Genomic DNA, 20,829 nt, shown 5'->3' on the forward strand with positions numbered 1-20,829 from the left:
CGTCATCAACCTTCTGAAGAGCCATTTATGTCCATCACAGTGCCTCCAGCATCTGGGCGCACTATTCCATACGCAGGAAGCTACTGTCTCGCTTCTGTTGGAATGCTGGCAGAAGATTGCTGCCTCAATCGTACTCCTGTTGTCCAGACGCAGGGCAGACTCTGGCTCAGCTCATGGGGTCAATGATTGCTTGTTTGGAGTGCACCCCTTGGGCGAGGTGGCACTCCAGACCGCTTCAATGGACCATCCTGCCTTTTCAGTCGGCCATTATGGATAAGAGGCACCTGATAGTGCAACTTTCTCACAAGGTCAAGGAATCCTTCCTCTGGTGGTTATCTCCAGCCGTGGAGGAGGGTCTTCCCCTCTAAAATCCACGCAAGATGGTCACCACTGACGCAAGCCTCTCTAGTTGGGGAGCCCATTGCTTGGAGCTGAAGGCAGTTCGTCTGGCCTTGCATGTCCTAATAAGGACCGACAATGTGACAGCCAAGTCCTATGTCAGCCATCACGAGGACACAAGATCACAGGCCCTTATGAGAGAGGCCAACCTACTCTTCACTTGGGTGAAGGTTCATCTTTGTTCAGTGAACCTAAGCGGTTCAGCAGATCTGCAGGCAGATTGGCTGAGTCAACAATGGATAGATTTTACAGAATGGCCTCTGAATCCAGAGGTCTTTGCTCAGATTGTGGAGGTGATGGGTCTTTCTGAACTGGACCTGTTTGCATCTCAGAGCAGCACTCAACTTCCCAGGTTTTCCCACAAGGTTCTAGTGCTACCAGGTAGAATAAATAGATACTCTCACATCACCATGGCCACCTGGGCTTCTTTGCGCATTTTACCTGTCACAAGCCTCAGGTCTGTCATCAGGAAGCTGCTGTCAGAAATCATCCTGGTTGCACTTTACTGGACACGCCATCCTTGTTTTTCAGAACTTCTGTCCCTGTTTCTTCATTGTCCATAGCACCTTCCTCTCTGAGTGCATTAGAGAATCACAGGATCCCCTGTTCCATCCAGATCCAGTATGGTTACACCTACACACATGGAGGTTGAGCGCAGGTGGCTAGCAGACAGAGGATATTCACAGAAAGTGCAGAACACAATTCTTGCCTCAAGGAGGTCTTCTACCTCTAGTATTTACCAAACCACCTGGTTGGCTTTCTGTAGCTGGGGGCAAAAAATATCAAATCCAGCCTTCGGTGGGAATTTTGGAAGTTCTGGGGTTCCTCCAGTTAGGCTTCAAGATGAGTCTCCGTCCAAACACCTTGAAGTGCCAGGCTTTGGCCTTGGATATTTCAATTCTAAGCTGCTTAGCCTTGCATCAACATATTCACCATTGTATGCAGGAAGCTACCAACATCACTCCTCCACCTGTGCATAGGTTCCCATCTTGAGACCTGAACAAAGTGTTAAATGCCCTCACTAGGGATCCCTTTGAGCCTCTCCTCTCGGTTTCGCTGAAGCTGTTATCCTTCAAAGTCCTATTCCTCGTGGCAATGACATCTGCTAGGAGAGTGTCCGAGATGGCTGTTTTGTCTGTGCGCAAGGAACAGTGTGTCTTGCAAAAGGACTCTGTAGTTCTAAAACTGGATCCAACTTTTATGCCCAAAATTAATTCAGTGTTTCATAGGGGTCAGGGATTGGTTTTGCCATTGTTCTGTCCAAAACCTTCTCATCCAAAGGAGAAGGTATGGCACACCTTAGATGTGTGAAGGGCACTCAGAGTATATATTAAACATACGAAACGTTTTCGTAGAAAAGATTCCCTGTTTGTGTCTTCCAAACCTTCTTCCATGGGGTCTAAGGTCACCAAGGTTTCTACTGGGCTGGTGGATTAGAGTGGCAGTTGCCGTTGCTTAGGAATCCCTGCACTTGTCTGTTCCTCAGGGAATCACAGCCCATTCCACTAGGAGTGCTACCACTTCAGCTGCTTTTTCAGCTCCATTAGACAAAATTTGCAAGGCGGCCACTTGGGCTTCAGTGTTGCCATTTGTGAAAAATAAGATTCCGTCTTTTCATGCAGCTTTAGCGGCTGTAGGACAGACTGTTTTACAGCAGGTGGTTTAACCATCTGCTTTTCTCCCTGTCTTTTTTTTTTTTTTTAACTTGGGTATGTCCCATCATACTGAGGATGATCTCCCTATACCATGGAAAAAGAAACATTGGTAGACTTACTGTGAAGGGTTCTTTTTCAAAGTATAGGGAGGTCACCCAGCCTGCCCATAGATGGGGGCTTATTATGCATTTGTTTCAGCCTTCTTGGACCGTGTTTCAGGGAGATGGGTTGACTCCCATGGTTACAGTTTCCCTGTCCCCTTACTGCTACTGTTCTGGCTCTTTTTTCTCTGTTTATGTTCATGTTGAGTTCTCTCTTCTAAGCTTTATTATGCTATACAGTCCCAGAACTGGGGATTGTGTGACAGCTACCTAACCTAGCTACTAGCTTGCCTCAAATTTGATTGGTCCTTATGCAGAGGCTGATAAACCCATCATGTTGAGGATGACCTTCCTATAACTTCAAAAAGAACCCTTCACAGTAAGTCTACCAATATTTCTGTCTCTCAAACAGTTTAGTTTGACAGCTTCAATCAACTTCAGCAGGGATGGTGGACCAATTAGAATGGTCTTCCCTTGTGGATCAGCTCAGTTTCCAGACAGGCCTCAGGGATTTTCCAGTACCCAGAACTGGTTATTCTGAGGGCTAGGGTGAGCCTCTGGAACATGGAGACAGCCCAGGCTATGGAGACAGCCTGCCCTTTAACATTCTCTCCAGCTTGGTGGAACCTGTTCATCTCCTTAGTTTTCTTTGGAGCTCAGGGCAATGAAAAAACTCGGATGATGGCTAGAGTGATACTGGAGGAAGAAGAGTCATAACGAATCTGACTAAACATGGATTAGAGCCCACTAGGGGGAGCAGTGAAGAAACATTTTCTCTCTCTGCCTCCATTGTGTCTACTCAGTGAAGACCAGCAGAGCTATTTCGTGTGGCAAAGTCATTGTTTCACACAGGCCCCATCAGCAGCTAGCTGTGACCAGTTTGCTCTTACTTGACAGATAAAGTTACTCACATGATTCTCAATTTGGGCTCCAGGGTTTTGGCAGTTCTGGAGGGATGTGCATCGGCAGCCATCTGGTCCTGTTGTGTTGGATTATTTTCAGTTAGTGCAGCTTGAGGAGGTGGAGAAGATCCTAGGCAGTGTGGGCAACATCGTGTGCTCTAGACTTTAGCCATGAAGGGCAAATAAAATGTTCCAAGGGAGGAAACAGGTAGGTGGTTGTAGGTAATTATTAATGCCTCATTAAGGGAGGGCAAGATGCCATTGAGTCTCAAGCAGGCTGTGGTAACTATCAAAAAGTCCACCCTTTATTCCTCCAACTTTTGATAGTACCTGTTTCAAATCTCCCTTAAACGTGGTGATGTAGTGCATGGTGGCTGTGTAACTGCAAAAGGTCTTGGATGATACAGAATATCTAGACCAGTGTTTCTCAATGTATTTGGAGTCATGGACTGGTGTATTATGCACAGTTTCCTGGACTAGCAGCTGGTAAGGGGGTTGCCACCCTCACCCCACCATCAGGCACCTCCCAAAAAACAATTTCGGGGAGTTCTCTGGAGCTCATTTCCAGGCAGTCCTCTCTGCTGGATAATGTTCATTTCAAGGAAGTGAAATGAATGCTGTCCAGCAGCAAGGGCTGCCTGGAAATGAGCTCTGGAGAGCTCCCAGTGGCCCCTGCTGGCCCAAAATTGGTTTTTTGGGGGGTGATTTTTTATTAGTGATGCCTCGGTGATGCCTAATCCTAACCCAATGCCTCATGGACCAGCACCAGTCCACAGTCCAGTGGTTGAGAAACACTGATCTAGACCCTTCTCAATCTGTCTTCTGCCCTGGGTTTGGGACTGAAAATGCCTTGGTCGTCTTGGTGGATGACCTTTTGCCAGGAGCTAGACAGGGGGAGTGTGTCCCTGTTGGTACTGCTGGACCTCTTAAGAAGTATTCAGTACCATCAATCATGCTGTTCATCCTGGACAACCGCTCGGGTCTGGGGATTGGGGGTACTGCATTAGTGGTTCCATTCGATTTCTATACCGCCCTTCCAAAAATGGCTCAGGGCAGTTTACATGGAGAAATAACAAATCTCCCCTTTCTTGAGGGGAGGTTCTAAAAACCAGTGCTGGGAGACTTGGCCACTGGCCTATAGAGTCCCACAAGGCTCATTTTTGTCTCCCATGGACTGAAGTGTCATCAATATGCACTCAGCTCTACCTCATTTTTTCATTGGATACAGGCTAGCAAACTGAGGTTAAATCCAAACAAGACAGAGGCGCTCTTTGTCACTAGGAAATCCAGTCAAGATGGGTGGATTTAGCCGTTTCTGTATGGGATTGTACTCTCCTTAAAAGAGCAAGTGCACATCTTGGGGCTGTTGCTCTATTTTTGGATGCTCAGGTGGAGGTGGTAGATAGGGGTGCCTCTGTACAAATTTGGCTAGTGCACCAGTTTCTCCCTTTCTTGAGAAGGCAGATCTGGCCACGGTTATCCATTCCTTAGTCATGTCACAGCTGGATTACTGCAGTGCGCTTTATGTGGGGCTGCCCTTGAAGAATATTCGGAAACTTCAGTTGATGTAGAATGCAGTGGCTAGGATTCTTTCTGGAACTGCTCATTCAACACATACTACACCTATTTTGAAAAAGTTGCATTGACTGTCAGTTTGTTTCTGGATCCCATTCAAGGTGCTGTTTATCACCTTTAAAGCCCTTAACAGTTTGGGTCCTAGATATCTGAAGGACTGCCTGCTTTCAAGGATTTCTGCTGTCCAACAAGGTTGTCAGAGGGGGCTGTGCTCTGCATATTGAGAGTGAGGGAGGGTTGAATGGCATACATGCGGGACAGCGCCCTCTTCATTGTTGCCCCCCAGGCTCTAGAATGCTCCCCCGAGGGATGTCTGTGGCTGCTTTTTTTAAATTTAAAACTTTATTTGTTCGGATGTTTAGGGGTTGCCAATCTCCCTGTTCCCCTACAGCTCTGTCTCTTTTGTCTTTTTATGGCTGCTGCTTCATGGTGTGTTATAATTTTTTGTTTTTAATTGATTTGAATATTTTGTACTGATAGATTTGAGGGAGGACTAAGCCTCAATTGGAGTAACTGTTTGGAAAGTGGGCAAATAAGGAAGCAAGCCTGGGAGAATCAAATTCCATTGGCCCAGTCCAAAGTGAGGGGCAGGTTTACTTATAGAGAAGTAGGGGATGAGTGTGCTAGGCTTCAGTTTTTCCCTGGAGGCCTCTGAAGGAAGTCTGATCAGCAACTACTGTAGGACAAAGGGAGTCTAACAGCCTTGGGCTGGCAATCAACTGGGAGTTAAACAATCAATCAATAAGCAAGCAAGCAGTCCTATTGAAATTAATGTAATTAATTTCATTAAACAATTGAAACTTACTTGTCCCATTAATTTCAGTGGTAGTACTCACTGAAATGTGCAGTGTCAGAGCTGAAGGTTTCTGACAGAAAGGGCTCACATTTTAGCCTACTTTCCAGTAGGCTTATGAAATCACCCGACATTCTGTGTGTGTGTCCGTGTCCCCTTCCCTATCAATTTTGCAATGCCTGGACCAGTATGAACCAAATCAGGTACAGTTGTAGGAGCACCCGAATGGTGTAGTTTGTCATCCATCCCGATCCAAGATGGCGGATGCCTAAACCTTTGAAGCGCAAGTGGGCTAATTTGTGAATTGCCTAACCGATTTGAACCAAATTTGCTACAGCTGTAGGGACACATAGGGATGCCCAAATGGCATGGTGTGTGATGATGTCATTCATTCCAATTCAAGTTGTTGGCTGCATGAACATCTGAGGCGCAAGCGGGCTAATTTGTGGACTACCTAACCTATTAGAACCAAATTGGGCACAGTTGTGGTGAGTGACACACACAGACACCACATGGCATAGCTTGTGGTGATGTCATCCACCCTGATCCAAGATGGCAGACACATAAACCTTTGAGGTGCAAGTGGGCTAACTTGTGAACTGCTTAACTGATTTGAACCAAATTTTTTTCCAGGTTATGGGGAGGGCATCCGTCACGTGATGGGTTTGTAAGGCTCCGCATGCTCCAAGACAGGGCCAATCAGAAGTTAGCACATACTCTATCCCCTTCAGCCACTCCCTTAGAGACCCAGTTCTGGTCCTGTCTAGCTCCAAGAACGGTCGTGCTACTTTACTGCTTCTCTACTTTTCTGTGAGCGAGGGGGGGAGAGGAGTTGCTCGTTCCCGGTATTTTTCCTTTGCCTTGTACTACGTTTTCTTGTCTTCCCCTGTCCTTTCCAGTTGCTTTTCTCCTTAATTCCCCCCCCCCTCTTACCGAACTACCTTCCCTTCGGTCCTCCGTTTGCTCTGTTTGTTCCCTCGTGTTGGTTCCCCTTTGGTGCAGTTTAAATGGAGATTTCTCACACGGGGGATATGCTAAAGGGATCCCTGTCTGAGGGGTCCCTTTCGGATGGACCGACGTTGTCCAAGCGGAGTGCAGCATCGGCTGCTTCGGGAGCCTTGGCCCCGTCCGTTTCATCGACTAAGGGAGCTTCGGCCCCGGTCGATCCTCAGAGCGGGAAACTGCCGGCAAACCTGGCTAGGGCTGAGACGGCTTGTCCGGAGCCCTCTGCAGTCGCGGAGCTGCAGCTCAGACCAGGGGAGGAGGATTCCATTCCCCCTGCTGCTCCTCGGTCGGGCGCTAAAGCCCTCAAGAAAACAAAGCACCTCAAAGACGGCTCCCTGCCAAAGAGGAAGAAAAAGAAACGGAGCGAGGCGTGTTTGGCACCATTGAGCGAACGGGTGCAGTTATGAGCGGTAAGGGCTCAGCAGCCCGCGCAGCCGCTCTGTTCTCTTCCCGCCAATAGCGGATCCGCCATTTTGGAGAGCCGGTATGCGGGGACACTGGGGAGGCTTTTTCCTCTGCCTTCTCTTCGATCGCTCTGGCCTCTTCTTCCCCTGCTGCGGGCGTTTTGACTGTATCTCCTTCACTGGCCGTTCCCCCTGCGGTGGGATTGCAAGATCTGGGGCATACACAGACTTCCCCCGTGGCTCAAGAAACTGCAAGTATTATGGGGCCCCATGGTGAGATGTTGTTTCCTAAGGAGTTGTTATGGTTGGGCAATTTTGTTAAAAACCAATGTATGGCGGTAGTCTCCCCCTTATTAAGCCAAGTCCCTCCTCAGTTTGGATCAGCTTTGACCCCAGGCTCTCATAATGTGCCTAGTAAGGTCTCTCAGCCAGCCTCTAGTAATGTGCCTGTTACCATCACACAGTCAGCTCCGAGTGCTGGCCCTACCCGCAGACCTCGGCGCCCCTCCTTTTCTTCCTCTCCGGATTCCAGCCCAGCCAGAAACCGGGTCCCACTTGGGGAACGCGTTTGGTTCGCCAGGCGCTACAGCAGGAAGCGTATTGGCAGAGACCTTACTGAGTCTTCCTCCTGCGAGGATCTACCCATACATAAAAAGCAGTGTTCTGGTGGGGCTGTTATCCATCCTGGTTCCTCCTTGGCTGCTGCTTCGAGCATACTGCCCTCACCTGCCATCCAGGCGGTATATGCTGCTCTTGTGTCTTCTAGTGCTCCACCTCGGGCTGCTGCCCCAGTTTCCCCAAGGGAGTCCTCTTCAGGTTCAGAAAAGGAGGAAGGGGAGTTATCTGATGAGGAGACCCCCACAGAGAAGCCTACAACTATCAGTCTTTTCTCTACTTCTGAATTTGAGATCCTTCTTGCCAAGGCCAAGAGGGCCATTAAAGATGTCACTAAGGAAGGAGGCGGACAGTCCGCCCCTGGTTTGGATCAGGAGGTGTTTCCATCAACGTCCACTGCCCCTGCTACTGTTCCTTTTCCCTCCCTCTTTAGGGATGTTATGTTAGCTGAATGGGCCACTCCGGTGGCATCTTAAACCAGTTTTCCAATATCCTAAAAAACTGTACACACTTCCACCTGATGTTATGGATGTGCTAGCCTTTCCTGTTGTAGATGCACCCGTCGCCCAATTGGTCTCTGGATCCTTGGTGAATAGAGAGGGAGAGGAGTTCTTAAAGTCCCCGGAAGAGAAGAAAACTGATCATCTACTGCGCAAGATCCACGATGGTTCGGCCACCGTAATCAGAGCTTCCACAACAACCTCCATCTTCGCTAGAGCAACGATATTGTGGACCAAGGAGCTGGTTAAGCTGGTTCCCCCAGATAACCTTAAGTTGAGACAAGGTTTGAACAAAATTGCAAGGGCTTCGGCCCTTATGGCGGATTCTAGCTTGGACTGCCTTCAACATGCCTCTAGGTCCTTGGCTGCTAACGTGGCTGTAAGAAGGGGGCTTTGGTTAAAGCATTGGAGGGTGGACGCTAAGTCCAAGGCCTCATTGGGGTCCACCCCGTTCAAGGGTTCCAAGCTCTTTGGGGAGTCTCTTGATTCAGTTTTGGTGGAGACCCACGATAAGAAAAAGGCCATGCCAGGAGGTCGTCCCGACCATAGGCGGTCCTTTCGGGGGGGCGGACAAGGCTTTCAGAATTCCTTTCGCTCTTACCGCTCCTCTAATCGATTTAACTCCTCAGGTGCCCTAGATGGATTCAGAGACCGTGAGTTCCATACAAGCCAAAACAGATCCGGCTGGCGCCAATCCTGGTCCTTCAAGAATAGAGGTTCTGGCAAGGGCAGATTCGGGGGGTTCCCATCCATCCAGTCTAAACAGAACCGCAAGCAATGACTATCCACCAGTGGGAGGTCGACTGGGCGTTTTTTCTCAGGCCTGGCTGAACTCCACTACAGATCGTTGGGTGAGACAAACCATCTCTCGAGGCTACCTCATCGATCTCTGGGCAACTCCCCCCGATTTTTTCTTCGAGACTCCTCTCTCGAATTGTGCAACGAAGAGAGAATTGATGGAGGTTGCCATTCGTCATCTTCTGGACATCCAGGCCATAGAGCCCGTTGCCATGACGGACAATCCAGAAGGGGTGTTCTCGCGCCTATTCCTGGTCCCCAAGAAGGACGACTCCTGGCACGCTATCCTGGACCTGAAACGCCTGAATCGTTTTGTTCGAAAAAAGTCCTTCAGGATGGAGTCCTTCAGATCCATCAAAGCGGCAGTCCTCCCCGGGGACTGGCTGGCATCACTCGACTTGTCCGAGGCATACTTGCATGTGCCCATTGACATCCTTTCTCGCCGCTATCTCCGATTCGCATACAACCACAAGTGGTACCAGTACAGGGCTCTTCCTTTCGGCCTCTCCTCGGCCCCCCGGGTCTTTACCAAATTGATGGTGGCGGTAATCGCACGGATATGGCAGGAGGGCATCCATTCCTATCCGTATCTCGACGACGTGATGCTTCGGTCAGAGTCTTCTGCCCAGGCGAGGAAGGATGTGGTTCAGGCAGTTCAGCTAATAGAGGACCATGGTTTCATCATCAACAAAGCAAAGAGTCATCTGCTACCTTCTTAGAGGTTGGTCCACCTGGGTGTCCTCTTCGATACCCTTTCTGCCACTGTGAGCCTGCCAGAGGAATGGAGGGAGAAGCTACGCACCTCCTTGGCTCCTTATCTCAACAGGAAGAAGGCTCCTCTCTCACATCTGGCACACGTCCTGGGTCTTATGATCGCCTGCCTAGACTGCGTCCCTTGGGCCAGATGGCATTCCAGGTCACTACAGTGGCTCCTTCTTCCCCACCAGGAATCCATTATGGAGAAACGTCCATTGTGGATCCGGATCCCCCGTGCAGTACAAAAGTCTTTTCGTTGGTGGCTCTCACCGGCGATACAGAAGGGGGTCTCCCTTCACACTCCAGACAAGGTGATCGTTACCACGGATGCCAGCCTCTTCGGCTGGGGGGCTCACTGTCGCAATCTTCATGCTCAAGGTCGGTGGGATCAGAGCGACCTAATCCACAACATAAATTGGCTGGAGTTGAAGGCGATCAGATTAGCTCTGGTGAGTTTCCAACACCTTCTCCTTGGTCAGCATGTCCTTGTTCGCACGGACAATGTCACGGCGAAGGCCCATATAAACCATCAAGGGGGGACACGATCCAGATCGCTCATGAAGGAAGCGGACCTTTGTTTTCTATGGGTGGAACGGCACCTGCTTTCCATCTCCGCGGAACATCTCTCGGGGACCGCCAATCTGCAAGCGGACTGGCTGAGCCGACAGTCCCTAGACCAAGCCGAATGGGCCTTGCATCCGGAGGTGTTCCAGAGGATAACGGAGATTTGGGGAGTTCCCGTGGTGGACCTGTTCGCCTCTCCTGTCAACTGCAAGGTCCCAAGGTTCTTTTCAAGACACTTCTGCCGAGGGGCAGAACAGATCGATGCCCTGGTGGCCAATTGGCCTCAGGGCCTCTTGTATGCCTTTCCTTCTCTTCCCATTCTGGGATCCACTATCAGGAAGCTGAGGGTCCAACGGGCGGAAATCATTCTGGTGGCTCCCTATTGGCCACGGAGACCTTGGTTTTCAGATCTCCTTCGCCTGTCGATCCACCCTCCTCTGCCCCTCCCATGCAGGGCAGACCTCCTTCTCCAGGGGCTGGTGCTTCACCCGGATCCCGAGTGGTTACGGTTACACGCGTGGAGGCTGAGCGGCAAGGTTTGAGTAGGAAGGGGTATTCCAAGAAGGTTCTAGACACTATTATGGCCTCCAGGCGGGATTCCACCACTCGAATCTACCAGGTCACCTGGTCTGCTTTCTGCTCCTGGGCTAGATCTTGTAATGTTGTTCCACTTGAGGCAGGCGTCCCGGAGGTGCTGTCCTTTCTCCAGCGCGGTGTCGAAAAAGGGTTAAGGCATGGCACTCTTAGACGTCAGATGTCCGCCTTGTCCTCTGTTCTGGATGTGTCTATCCCAGGCTCTTGAGGGCTACATCCTGACATTCAGAGGTTTCTCAAAGGTGCTAAGAACCTTGGTCCACCTCCTCTACACCGTTTTCCCTCTTGGGATTTGAATAAGGTACTGAATGCCTTAACCAGGTCTCCATTCGAGCCTCTCCATTCGGTTTCCTTGAAACTACTTTCCTTCAAAGTCCTCTTCCTAGTTGCTATTACCTCCACCAGGAGAGTATCGGAGCTGGCAGCGCTTTCCATTCGGGATGAGTTCTGCATTTTCCAGAAAGATTCTGTTGTCATGAAGTTGGACCCTACTTTTGTTCCTAAGGTGGACTCTGCGTTCCACAGATCTCAGGCTATCGTGTTGCCGTCCTTCTGCCCGCATCCACAACATCCTAAGGAGAAGGTCTGGCACACTCTAGATGTCCGTAGAACCCTTCGCATTTATATCAGCCGCACCAAGGAATTGCGCAAGTCAGATTTTCTGTTTGTTTCCTTTCAGCCCACTTCCTTGGGCATCAAGGTTTCTAAGGTCACCTTGGCCAGGTGGATTAAGGCCACCATTTCTTTAGCATACAAGTCTCTTAGTTTGCCCGTGCCTCAAGGCGTCACGGCTCACTCTACCAGGAGTGCATCCACTTCTGCGGCTTTTTCTGCTAGGGTCCCCTTGAGCGAAATATGCAGGGCAGCAACTTGGTCTTCCATATCGCCCTTCATCAGGCATTACAAAATTCCATCCTCTTATGAATCCCAGGCGGCTGTGGGTCGCACGGTTCTACAAAGAGTGGTTTAAACATCTGCTGCCCTCCCTCTTCTGGCTTGGGTACGTCCCATCATGTGACGGATGCCCTCCCCATAACCTGGAAAAAGAAACATTGGTAGACTTACCGTGAAGGGTTCTTTTTCAGGTATGGGGAGGGCATCCGGCCCTCCCGCGGATGTGGGAGAGGGACTTGGGTGGTGGTGCAACTCCTAGGGGATTTAGTTGCCTATCCACTTTGATCTGTATTTTTCCCTTTCCATTGCTGAGTTTGGTGCTTTCCGTCTTTGGCTTTGTTCTGATTTTTCATACTCTAGCTATGTTATGCCCTCTTCGCCTTCTTTCGCTTACATGACCAGAACTGGGTCTCTAAGGGAGTGGCTGAAGGGGATAGAGTATGTGCTAACTTCTGATTGGCCCTGTCTTGGAGCATGCGGAGGCTGACAAACCCATCACGTGACGGATGCCCTCCCCATACCTGAAAAAGAACCCTTCACAGTAAGTCTACCAATGTTTCTTTCTGCAGCTGTAGGGACACATAGGGACACCTCAACGGTGAAGATTGTGATGATGTCATCCACCTCAGTTCAAGATGGTGGATATGTAAACTTTGGAGGCACAAGTGCACTAACTTGTGGACAGTCTAATTGATTTGAACCAAATTTGCAACAACTGAATGGACACATAGGGATGCCCCAATGGTATGGTTTGTGATGATGTCTCCCACCCTGATCCAAGAAGGCAGATGCATAAACTTTTGAGTTGCAAGTGTACTAACTTGAGGACTGTTTAACCGATTTGAACCAAATTTGGAACAGCTGTAGTGAATGACACACAGGGACACCTCAATGATGCAGTTTGTAATCGCAACATCCACCCTGATCCAAGATGGCAGACACATGAGGTGCAAGAGATCTAACTTGTGGACCTCGATTTGCACCAAATTTAGTCTAGACAGTGAAATGAAAGTAGGCTGGTTAGTTCTTACTAGAACGACTTGTTTAAAAGGTTGGGAACCACCAAGAGAGGATTGATTTAAATCAAGTCAATTTAAATCATTGATTTCAATAAAGTTTCCCACTGATACTTATTCACATGTTTCTTAAACAAAGGTGCAGATTGATCACTAGAACATGTTTATTTACAACCCAATAGAGGTGTAATTGTAAATTACAACATCTAGGAAGTTATGTTTGTGTGTGTAACAACTTAGATAATTTGATGTTTACTAATGTAGGAATTCGTATATAATACCTGGATACCTTTACTCAATAACTCTGTCAAGCTGCCCTGCAATGCCTTGTTGCACTGCTTTACTTGAGAACTTCTCTTTTTTACCCAGGAAAGGCATTTCATCAAAATATTACTAGATATCATTTCTAGCGTAGGAGACACTATGACAGTGGTTGGGGTTTTTTTGGTGGTGGCAAAATGTGGAGCAATACAGTAAGTGGTGTATTGAATGATGCCTTCTCTCCCCCACTATACTACTTCACTTCCTTTCCTATGTTGTGTCTCTGTCTTAAGTTAACTCATCTGCCTTGGATCAGCCACACCACAAAACAGCTACCTTACTATCCAGCCTGTGTCTTTGCACATGAAAACTGTCTTAGGCCCCATTCAGATGTAGCCCCAAAGTTCAGTTAAACAAACCTGTGGCTAATTTCTGAACCAAAGAATTGTGTCTCAGACAATTGGGCAACTCCAGTCTTGTTACCTTGGGCAGCTAGCCAGAATAACTTCTCCCTTTTCCTAGTCCGCTGAGGCTCCATCCCAGCAATATTGGTTCCACTTGCATTTCCAGACTGTAGGCATTGCATCAGCATATCAGCAATTATTGGCCATGACCCCTGCTCACTTGGCAAAGAGGCATCTTTTAATGTGGTGATTCTCTTTATTTCTCAGGGGGGAAGTAACTAGCCCTATCCACCCCCAGTACAGTACCTCTAGTGATCGTTGCTGGTGTATCTTATGTTTCTTTTTAGATTGTGAGCCCTTTGGGGACAGGGATCCATCTTATTTATTTGTTATTTCTCTGTGTAAACTGCCCTGAGCCATTTTTGGAAGGGCGATATAGAAATAGAGTTAATAGTAATAAATAATAATGATGTGAGAGTGAGTGTTCTCTATGCTTTGACAGGGAAAAGACATATTAGCTTGCCACTCCTTATAGCAATGGCTTTGCCAGAATTCCTGAGCCACACATATGCATAATTAGTGATACCCCAGGATGGCAAGGAGCTCTTCTAGATGGAAAGAGGATCTTGGGGGAGAAACACAGAAGACTTTACTGAGAAATGGGAAGGAGGGGGCAGTGGGTGGATGAGAGAAGGGACGGCCCAGCTTCTCCAAGAGGAGAGAGTGCCCAGAGTCCTGAGCCTAGACTGCACACGCCCCTTCCTAGTGGCAGCTGCTCGGAGGACAGGGTCAAAGGTGAAAGTGTGTGCAGCCACAGTCAGGGGAGGAAGAGAGTGTACATTTAGTCTGTGCAAAGCCTGCTGTCTACATCTGCTCAAAGCTAGGCTGCGGGGTGGTGGTTGGGGCAAGCGAGAGAGTGTGGGGTCTAGGGAAGTGTGAGGTTGGGTGAGACTGCTCTGGTTGTCTGCCCAAAGGACAGGCCTGTGGAGGAGGGTGCTGAAAGTTCCTCCAAGGCCCAGCGCACATGCTGCCACCAAGCAGCTGCTGTACAGCTGCTGCTGGGCTGTGGGGGATGGTTGGGGCAGGTGGGGGAGAGTGCATGCCTGGGGGATCCCCTAGACCTTGTTCCCTGAGCTGCTGCTGCTTCTCAGATGAGTGTGTGGGCCAGGCCAGGGCTCGGAGGAGAGGCAGCAGTGACGAGGAGGGCAGGTGCGCACTCTCCGATGTCTGCACATCATCCTGTTTGCCAGGACGATCACAATTCCATACTGAAGGTTGTGATGAACTGGGAGCACAAAGGGTGGTTTGCTGTTCTGTTCTGTCTGAAGGAGGGTAGTAGGCACCCACCCATCATCCAATCTGTTCATCTGGTGATGCGAGCAAACCTCCAGTTTGTCCTCATGATGTCCTCATGATTGAAACCATGGTTCAGTTTTGCCCCCAATCAAATTTTGCCTCCAGATCAGAAACACATACCTCAGCTATTTTTACCGGAGGTTTGCTGTGATGTCTGATTTGGGCCTTAGAAACAGAAACTGAAGCCTGGAAATTTCCAAAAGCTATTAGTTCCATGAAGACCTGAGCCATCCCACTGAGGGTCGACTTAGTGTGAATGTTGAAATCCCCCAGCACCACCGTGGCAGGAGCCTCCAACACCACATCCGAGACTACCTCGGACAGCTCAGCCAGGGAGGCTGCTGGACAATGGGGTGAACAGTAGACCAGCAGCATCCCTATTCTGTCCCTCTGACTGATACTAGAAACAACCCTTCAAACTCAGTCACAGAGCGGATTGGTTGCCTGGCAGGAAAGATAGAAGTCCTGTGGACTACAGCAACACCCCTTCCCCACCCCACCCCAGCCCACCCCACCAGTCTGGAACAGTGCTGCACTGAGTAACCTGGGGGGCAAAGCTGGGTGAGACAAGGCCTACCCAAATCATTTGCCCAGGTCTCAGTAATGCACACCAAATCCGCCCCCTCATCCACAATCAAGTCATGGATGACTGTTTTATTCCACACTGATCTTGCGTTCAGCAGCAGTACCAGTATTCCCTCTAACAGGGATTCCCAGATGTTCACTACAACTCCCAGCTTCCCCAGCTACAATGGCCTTTGGCTGGGCATTATGGGAGTCGTAGCCAACATCTGGGAATCCATGTTAGAGGGAACACTGAGCACTACCAGAGAAGTGGGCTGGTTGACAGGATCCCCCAAAGTCTTCTGGCTGAGAGGCAGAGCAGAAGGGGTGATAGCTTTATTGCATCTAACACCCCTTCTCCCAATTAATCTCCTCCGCCTTCCAATACCATATTTCCTCTCCTCCCTCCCTGCCCAGACACATTGTTTCCTCCCCCACACTCAGTACACTGTATCAATATAAAATAGAATTAAACAATTTTAGATTAAAAACAAAATACGCTACAACCCATTCAACGCCACCCACAAATCCCAAGGTCCTTAACTAGGGGGAGTGGCCCTTGCCCTCAGTCTCCTCAAAGTGGGTCCCCAAAGGGGCACCCCCCTTTGGTGTCACCCCTTCAGTAGTGACCCCGCTGCCACAAGCAGCATGCCTATATGGACAGCAGAGCCAGCCAGCTGATGTTAATGGCTCCTCACTGCCTTGGGCCCAATCCTGCAACCACTTCCCACTCACAACAGCCACAGAAGCAGCAACAGCAGTCCTACAGTTGGAGGAGCAGCAGCAGCAGCACACAAAGTGGCACCAGTCAGATAACCCAGCCTCTCACTCTGGGCCTCTGATTGGGAGAAGATGGAACTCTCTTCTGTAGTGGAGCTTTTAGCTTAGGTTAGAAGTTTAGTATAGCATGTTTATGATGAGATTTAATTTTTTTGTTGAGATTTTTAACTTTAATTGTTTTTAACATACATATTAGTATCCTGGTTTTTTTAAAAAAACCAAAAAACCACCTGATTTTATATCTTAAAGATCTGATATAAATACAGAATACCTGACTTTATTTTTTAAAATTAAACATTGATTTTCATCCACTCTGAGAACCCTTGACTCAGTATCCTACCTATTCCTAAACTACAGTTTATCCAGCAGGAGTTCCTCCCCCCGTGACCGTGAGTACCTGGGGAGCTCATAACACCTGAAGAGGGCTTATGTCCTTCAGACTTGGGTGCTGTTACATTACATAGCTTTTGGATGATCATGTGACAGAAATTTGTACAGCTTGGACTGGTGTGGCAACTGTTTCTGTTTCTGGAGAAGGTGGATCTGGCCACTATCAATCATGTCTTTGTTACGTCAAGACTGGATCATTGAAACATGCTCTATATGGGATTGCCTTTGAAAGTGTTTGGAATCTTCAACTGGTACAAAATGTAGCCTCAGCTCCCTGTGGTCTTGTTCTGATGTAGCATTTTTGGTAGGCCCTGTTTGTTTAATTGTTGACAGTGTCTGGGGCAGGTGGAGGGGAGCAGCCTCCCATTGTGATCTGGATTTGGAATACTCTCAAGACTTCTGGAAATGTGGTTTCTCTTTTCTGATGGGGTTTCTTGTGCTTTCTAAATATTGTTTTGGAGCATGTGGTTCCATTATTGTATTATCTTCACTGACTCTTTCTGGGCACATTTCAGAGTGCAGTTTCTTGCATGTTAAAATCTGGAACAGCTTGGTAACAAGATATTTAAAGCTCTATGTCCTGCTATATCAGTGTTTCTCAACCTTTTTGGAGTCAAAGACCACTACATTCTTCGTGCAGAGTTTCAAGGACCGCTACATTCTTCATGCGCAGTTTCCCAGACCAGCATTTAGTAAAGGGGTTTCAAGTTTAAGTTTTTCTATCTATCTATCTATTTAACAAACCAACTTCTATACTGCCTAAAACTTGCAATTAAAATAATATAAGCATTAAAATCATAAAATTTGGAATCTTTTGCAAACATAGATAATATTGGAGGTTCTCAACCTTGGGTCACCAGATGTTGGTGGACTTAAACTCCCATAACCCCCAACCACAATGGCATTTGGCCATTATGGCTGGGGATTATGGGAGTTGAAGTCCACCAACATCTGGGAACCCAAGGTTGAGAACCCCTGAATCTCATAAGCCTGGGTGAACAAATATGTCTCCAGTATGTCTTCAGTATGTGCGGGGTGAGGGTGCTTGTGATTACTCAATAGAGAGGGGATGTTGGGCCATTAGAAAAATTCAAAAGCATTATATGGGGCCAATGAAAACACACAAGCAAGCTTTTGAATTCCCCAAAACTCTTCATCAGGCTGGATGTCAAGCAAAGCAAAAAGGAGAGGAGAGAGAGCTGGGCAAGTTGTCAGTAGAGCCTGAAGTCTACAGTTTAACCCTCTCATGATGGAGGTGGAGTTTTAGTAGGAGTTGTGTAGTCGCAGGGCTGGATCCAGACGACATTAGTCAGGACCACCCACTGAAATTAATTTAGTCATCTCTCATTTGTGTCAATGGTGCTTGGTCATGATCACTTGGCTTGATCTGGATCCTGCTCTTAGATGTGCACTTTGTGAGGCAGACCTAATGAAACCCACACAGCTCCTCCCAAACTCCTTAAAAACACTTACATGGCTGGCAGGCACTGGGAATGAGTTTTTTTTAATGGTGAAAGAAAATGTGAAGAGCGACGATGGGGACCTGGTGTTAAAGGTAAAGGGGTGATTCTGAGATGGCGGGGGGGGGGGGGGCTGGGTGTTGTAGTGGTGGATGCCTCGTCTTCCTCGCTGGGAGATGAGGCACTGTTCAGGGTGGGCAAGGCAATGGTGCTTGAAGGTTGCCTGGGTCCAAGAGCTGCTGCCGCTGTGCTTGCGCACCAGAGTGTAGCAGGTGTTCCCCGATCCTCTATCGCAGCCTGCGCCTCTGTGCCCCCCTCCTTCATGCGCCAATCACACCAGCCTGCCTTTAGGGCCACACAGCTCACGTGGTCCCACATGCTGCCGCGTGTCTCTGCGAGGTGAGCCAAGGCAGCCCTCCTCCCTCCACCGCTTAGCATGAAACCAGCCAGAGGTTGTCCCACCGCCTGGTGAGGTCATAAAGGGGACTGCCGTCTTTTACCGGTGGTGCAGACCAGGGGATTATAGGGGGCCGATGGACCAAAACGCCCCACTGATGCAAGAGGGAAATGGCATTCCCTCTCAAAGTGCCTTTGCCACAACGGGCAGCTGGTTTTAAATCGGTTGGGATCGGACATGAACCGCGCTGGGCATCAAATCCCAAGGATCACTTCATTCCAGTGCCATTCATCCAACTACCCTTTTGCATGAATGCACAAAATGGTTTCTTACCTCTCCCCTGCACCACGCTGCCTCCTTCTGCCACTTAGTCCTCCTTGGTATGCGTGCTTGCTCCCCCTCCCCTGAGGAAGGTCCACCTGCACTCCCTTCCTGCAAAGCCCGAGCCAAGGCGGTCCTCCTCCCTCCCTCCACCATTTAGCCCTCACCACAGCATGATCCCGGCCAGAGGTTGCACCCCTCCGGTGAGGTCACAAAGGGGACTGCTGTCTTCCACTGGCGGCGCAGACCAGGGCATTATAGGGGGCCGATGGACCACAACGCCCCACCGATGCAAGAAGGAAACAGCGTTCCCTCTCAAGGCGCCTCGGCTGCAACAGGCAGTTGGGTTTCAATCAATCAATCTCTGGCTGCAAACAATGAGCATGCAAGAACCAGCAGCCCTTCAAGTGGTGCCCACTGCCATACCTTTTCCTCGATGCCCCTGCACCACATAAGTTTGAAGCTGTAAAGATAGGAAATAAAATAGCTGTAGGAAGATCTCAGCACTACGTGGAGCCAAGGCACAATCAGGGTCCCGCGCCTCCATGACACTTCTTCTTTTCCTCTTCCATGCCATGTGCAAAATTGAGGAAGTGAGTGCCTTGATTGCAGTTGTTTTGTGGGGTGGGTTGACTCCCAGTCATGGACCGGCACTCAACCCTTTGTGGACCAGCAGTGATCCAGGGACCAGTGGTTGAGAAACTATGTCCTATATCATGTTTGGCTGCCTGTTTTGATCTTTTGGGGAGGCCCTTGCTTTGTTCTATTCGCATCAGAGATACAGTTGGTGGGCGATGCAGGAAAAGGCCTTATTTGTCATAGAAGTTCCTGCCCTGAGAGATCCATCTGGATCTCTCTGTAGAAGCATTTTGGCACCAAACAAATACTTTTAATTTGACAGATATTTGGTCTTTGTGGTGCTAGACTCACTCTTTGACTAGGGAAGATGTGATTTATGTGTTTGTATAAAATATATATGAGGGAGTGTGTCCTTTTCTTCAGTATTGTAATAATGTTAACAGCCTTGAGCACCCTTAAATATGAGATTTAAAAACATTTAAAAAAACCCCTCTCCTTTCTGTCTTACATCCAGTTATAAACACCCATTCTGAAATGGCGATATTCAGCCAGGGAAGTGCAACTTCTGCAGTCTGCAGAAAATCCCTTGGGCAAACTAGCTGAGAGATTCACACCCCTTTTTACATGTATACATAGGTGATGGAAGAAGAATCTGGGGTATAAGTAACTGTTGGGGAATCAGTAAATACAGGTGTTGCCCAAATCAGCAATAATCAGGACATCCATAACTATTACTAAAAAGACTGGGACTATTTTATTGTAAACCAAAAAGCCTTGAGTGACTTACAAGACCGTCTTTCACAAATTTTATGATGTGATAAAGCTAAATATAAGGGATCTTAACTATTGGTTAGAAAAGGGCATGGTTATAGGACAAGAAACTCTTATGAATCTTTTTTGATATTTCCCTGTGTAGTGTTCAACTTCTTTACTTTCCCCACCCTTTTTTTGCCCATTCTTTCCCTATGCATTTATGCTTCTTCCTCAGTCCAGTTGAAACATTCATGTGTTTAAAACATCTATTTAAATACAAAATTACCTGATACCTTGTTCTTGAATTGTGGGCTATGTTATGGTGCAATTTAGGAGTTTACATTTTTTGTGAGTGAATCCAGTTTCCTCCATCCAGTCTGATGGAAGAATACAATAGGCTGTGAGTTCCAGTCACTACTACATGTCAGTATGTAATATTGGAAAGACTTTTGCTTAAAATATGTATACCTCACATCAAAATGTTAGTACCCAACAGCAAAATTATTAAAAAGAATCCAAATGAAAACAATCAAAATAAATACAAGATAGTACAGCACTTCTGCAAAATTGTTGCTTCCAAGAAAAGGGTTAACTGGTGCATGTAATGCTAAAATTGATGTTTTAAATATTTTGTACTACATTGGTTAGCTATTTATTTTTATTATTCTGCCATATTTGGCAGGATTTGCATTTTTAAATAAAATAAATGGATGATCATTTTAATTATGAGTAAGCTCAGTTTCTTTTTTTAACCAGCATTTTCTTTATTTTTGTTTTTCCCATGCAGTGTTTTGAAGATCCAGAATTCACGAGACACCAAACTGCAAGCTTGGGCACCTAGAGATGTCTGGATCATATGATGATTCTGTTGGAGTAGAGGTTTCTAGTGATAGCTTCTGGGAGGTAATTCTAAGTACTTTTATAGTATACCTCGACTTAAGTGGGTATATTTCAAGTGAGATGACTACCTGTCGTAGTAGTGCTGGTGGTGGT

At 48.0% G+C, this 20,829-nt stretch overlaps 1 protein-coding gene across 7 annotated transcripts in view; it reads left to right on the forward strand.

The window, feature by feature from the left end:
- PACSIN2 (protein kinase C and casein kinase substrate in neurons 2) overlaps nucleotides 1-20,829 on the forward strand; it is a 116,895-nt gene that overhangs the window by 31,718 nt on the left and 64,348 nt on the right. For 6 of the 7 annotated variants that reach the window (XM_053257472.1, XM_053257465.1, XM_053257466.1 and 3 more), the window contains one exon: nucleotides 20,624-20,739. In XM_053257472.1, coding sequence (XP_053113447.1) covers nucleotides 20,680-20,739 — 60 coding nt within the window. In that variant the 5' untranslated portion in view covers nucleotides 20,624-20,679. Of the gene's footprint in view, nucleotides 1-20,623; nucleotides 20,740-20,829 lie in introns of those variants that run through there. The other variant, XM_053257470.1, reaches the window with a different exon arrangement.

This window comes from Hemicordylus capensis, chromosome 5 (genome assembly GCF_027244095.1).
Source record: "Hemicordylus capensis ecotype Gifberg chromosome 5, rHemCap1.1.pri, whole genome shotgun sequence".
Classification (NCBI taxonomy): domain Eukaryota; kingdom Metazoa; phylum Chordata; class Lepidosauria; order Squamata; family Cordylidae; genus Hemicordylus; species Hemicordylus capensis.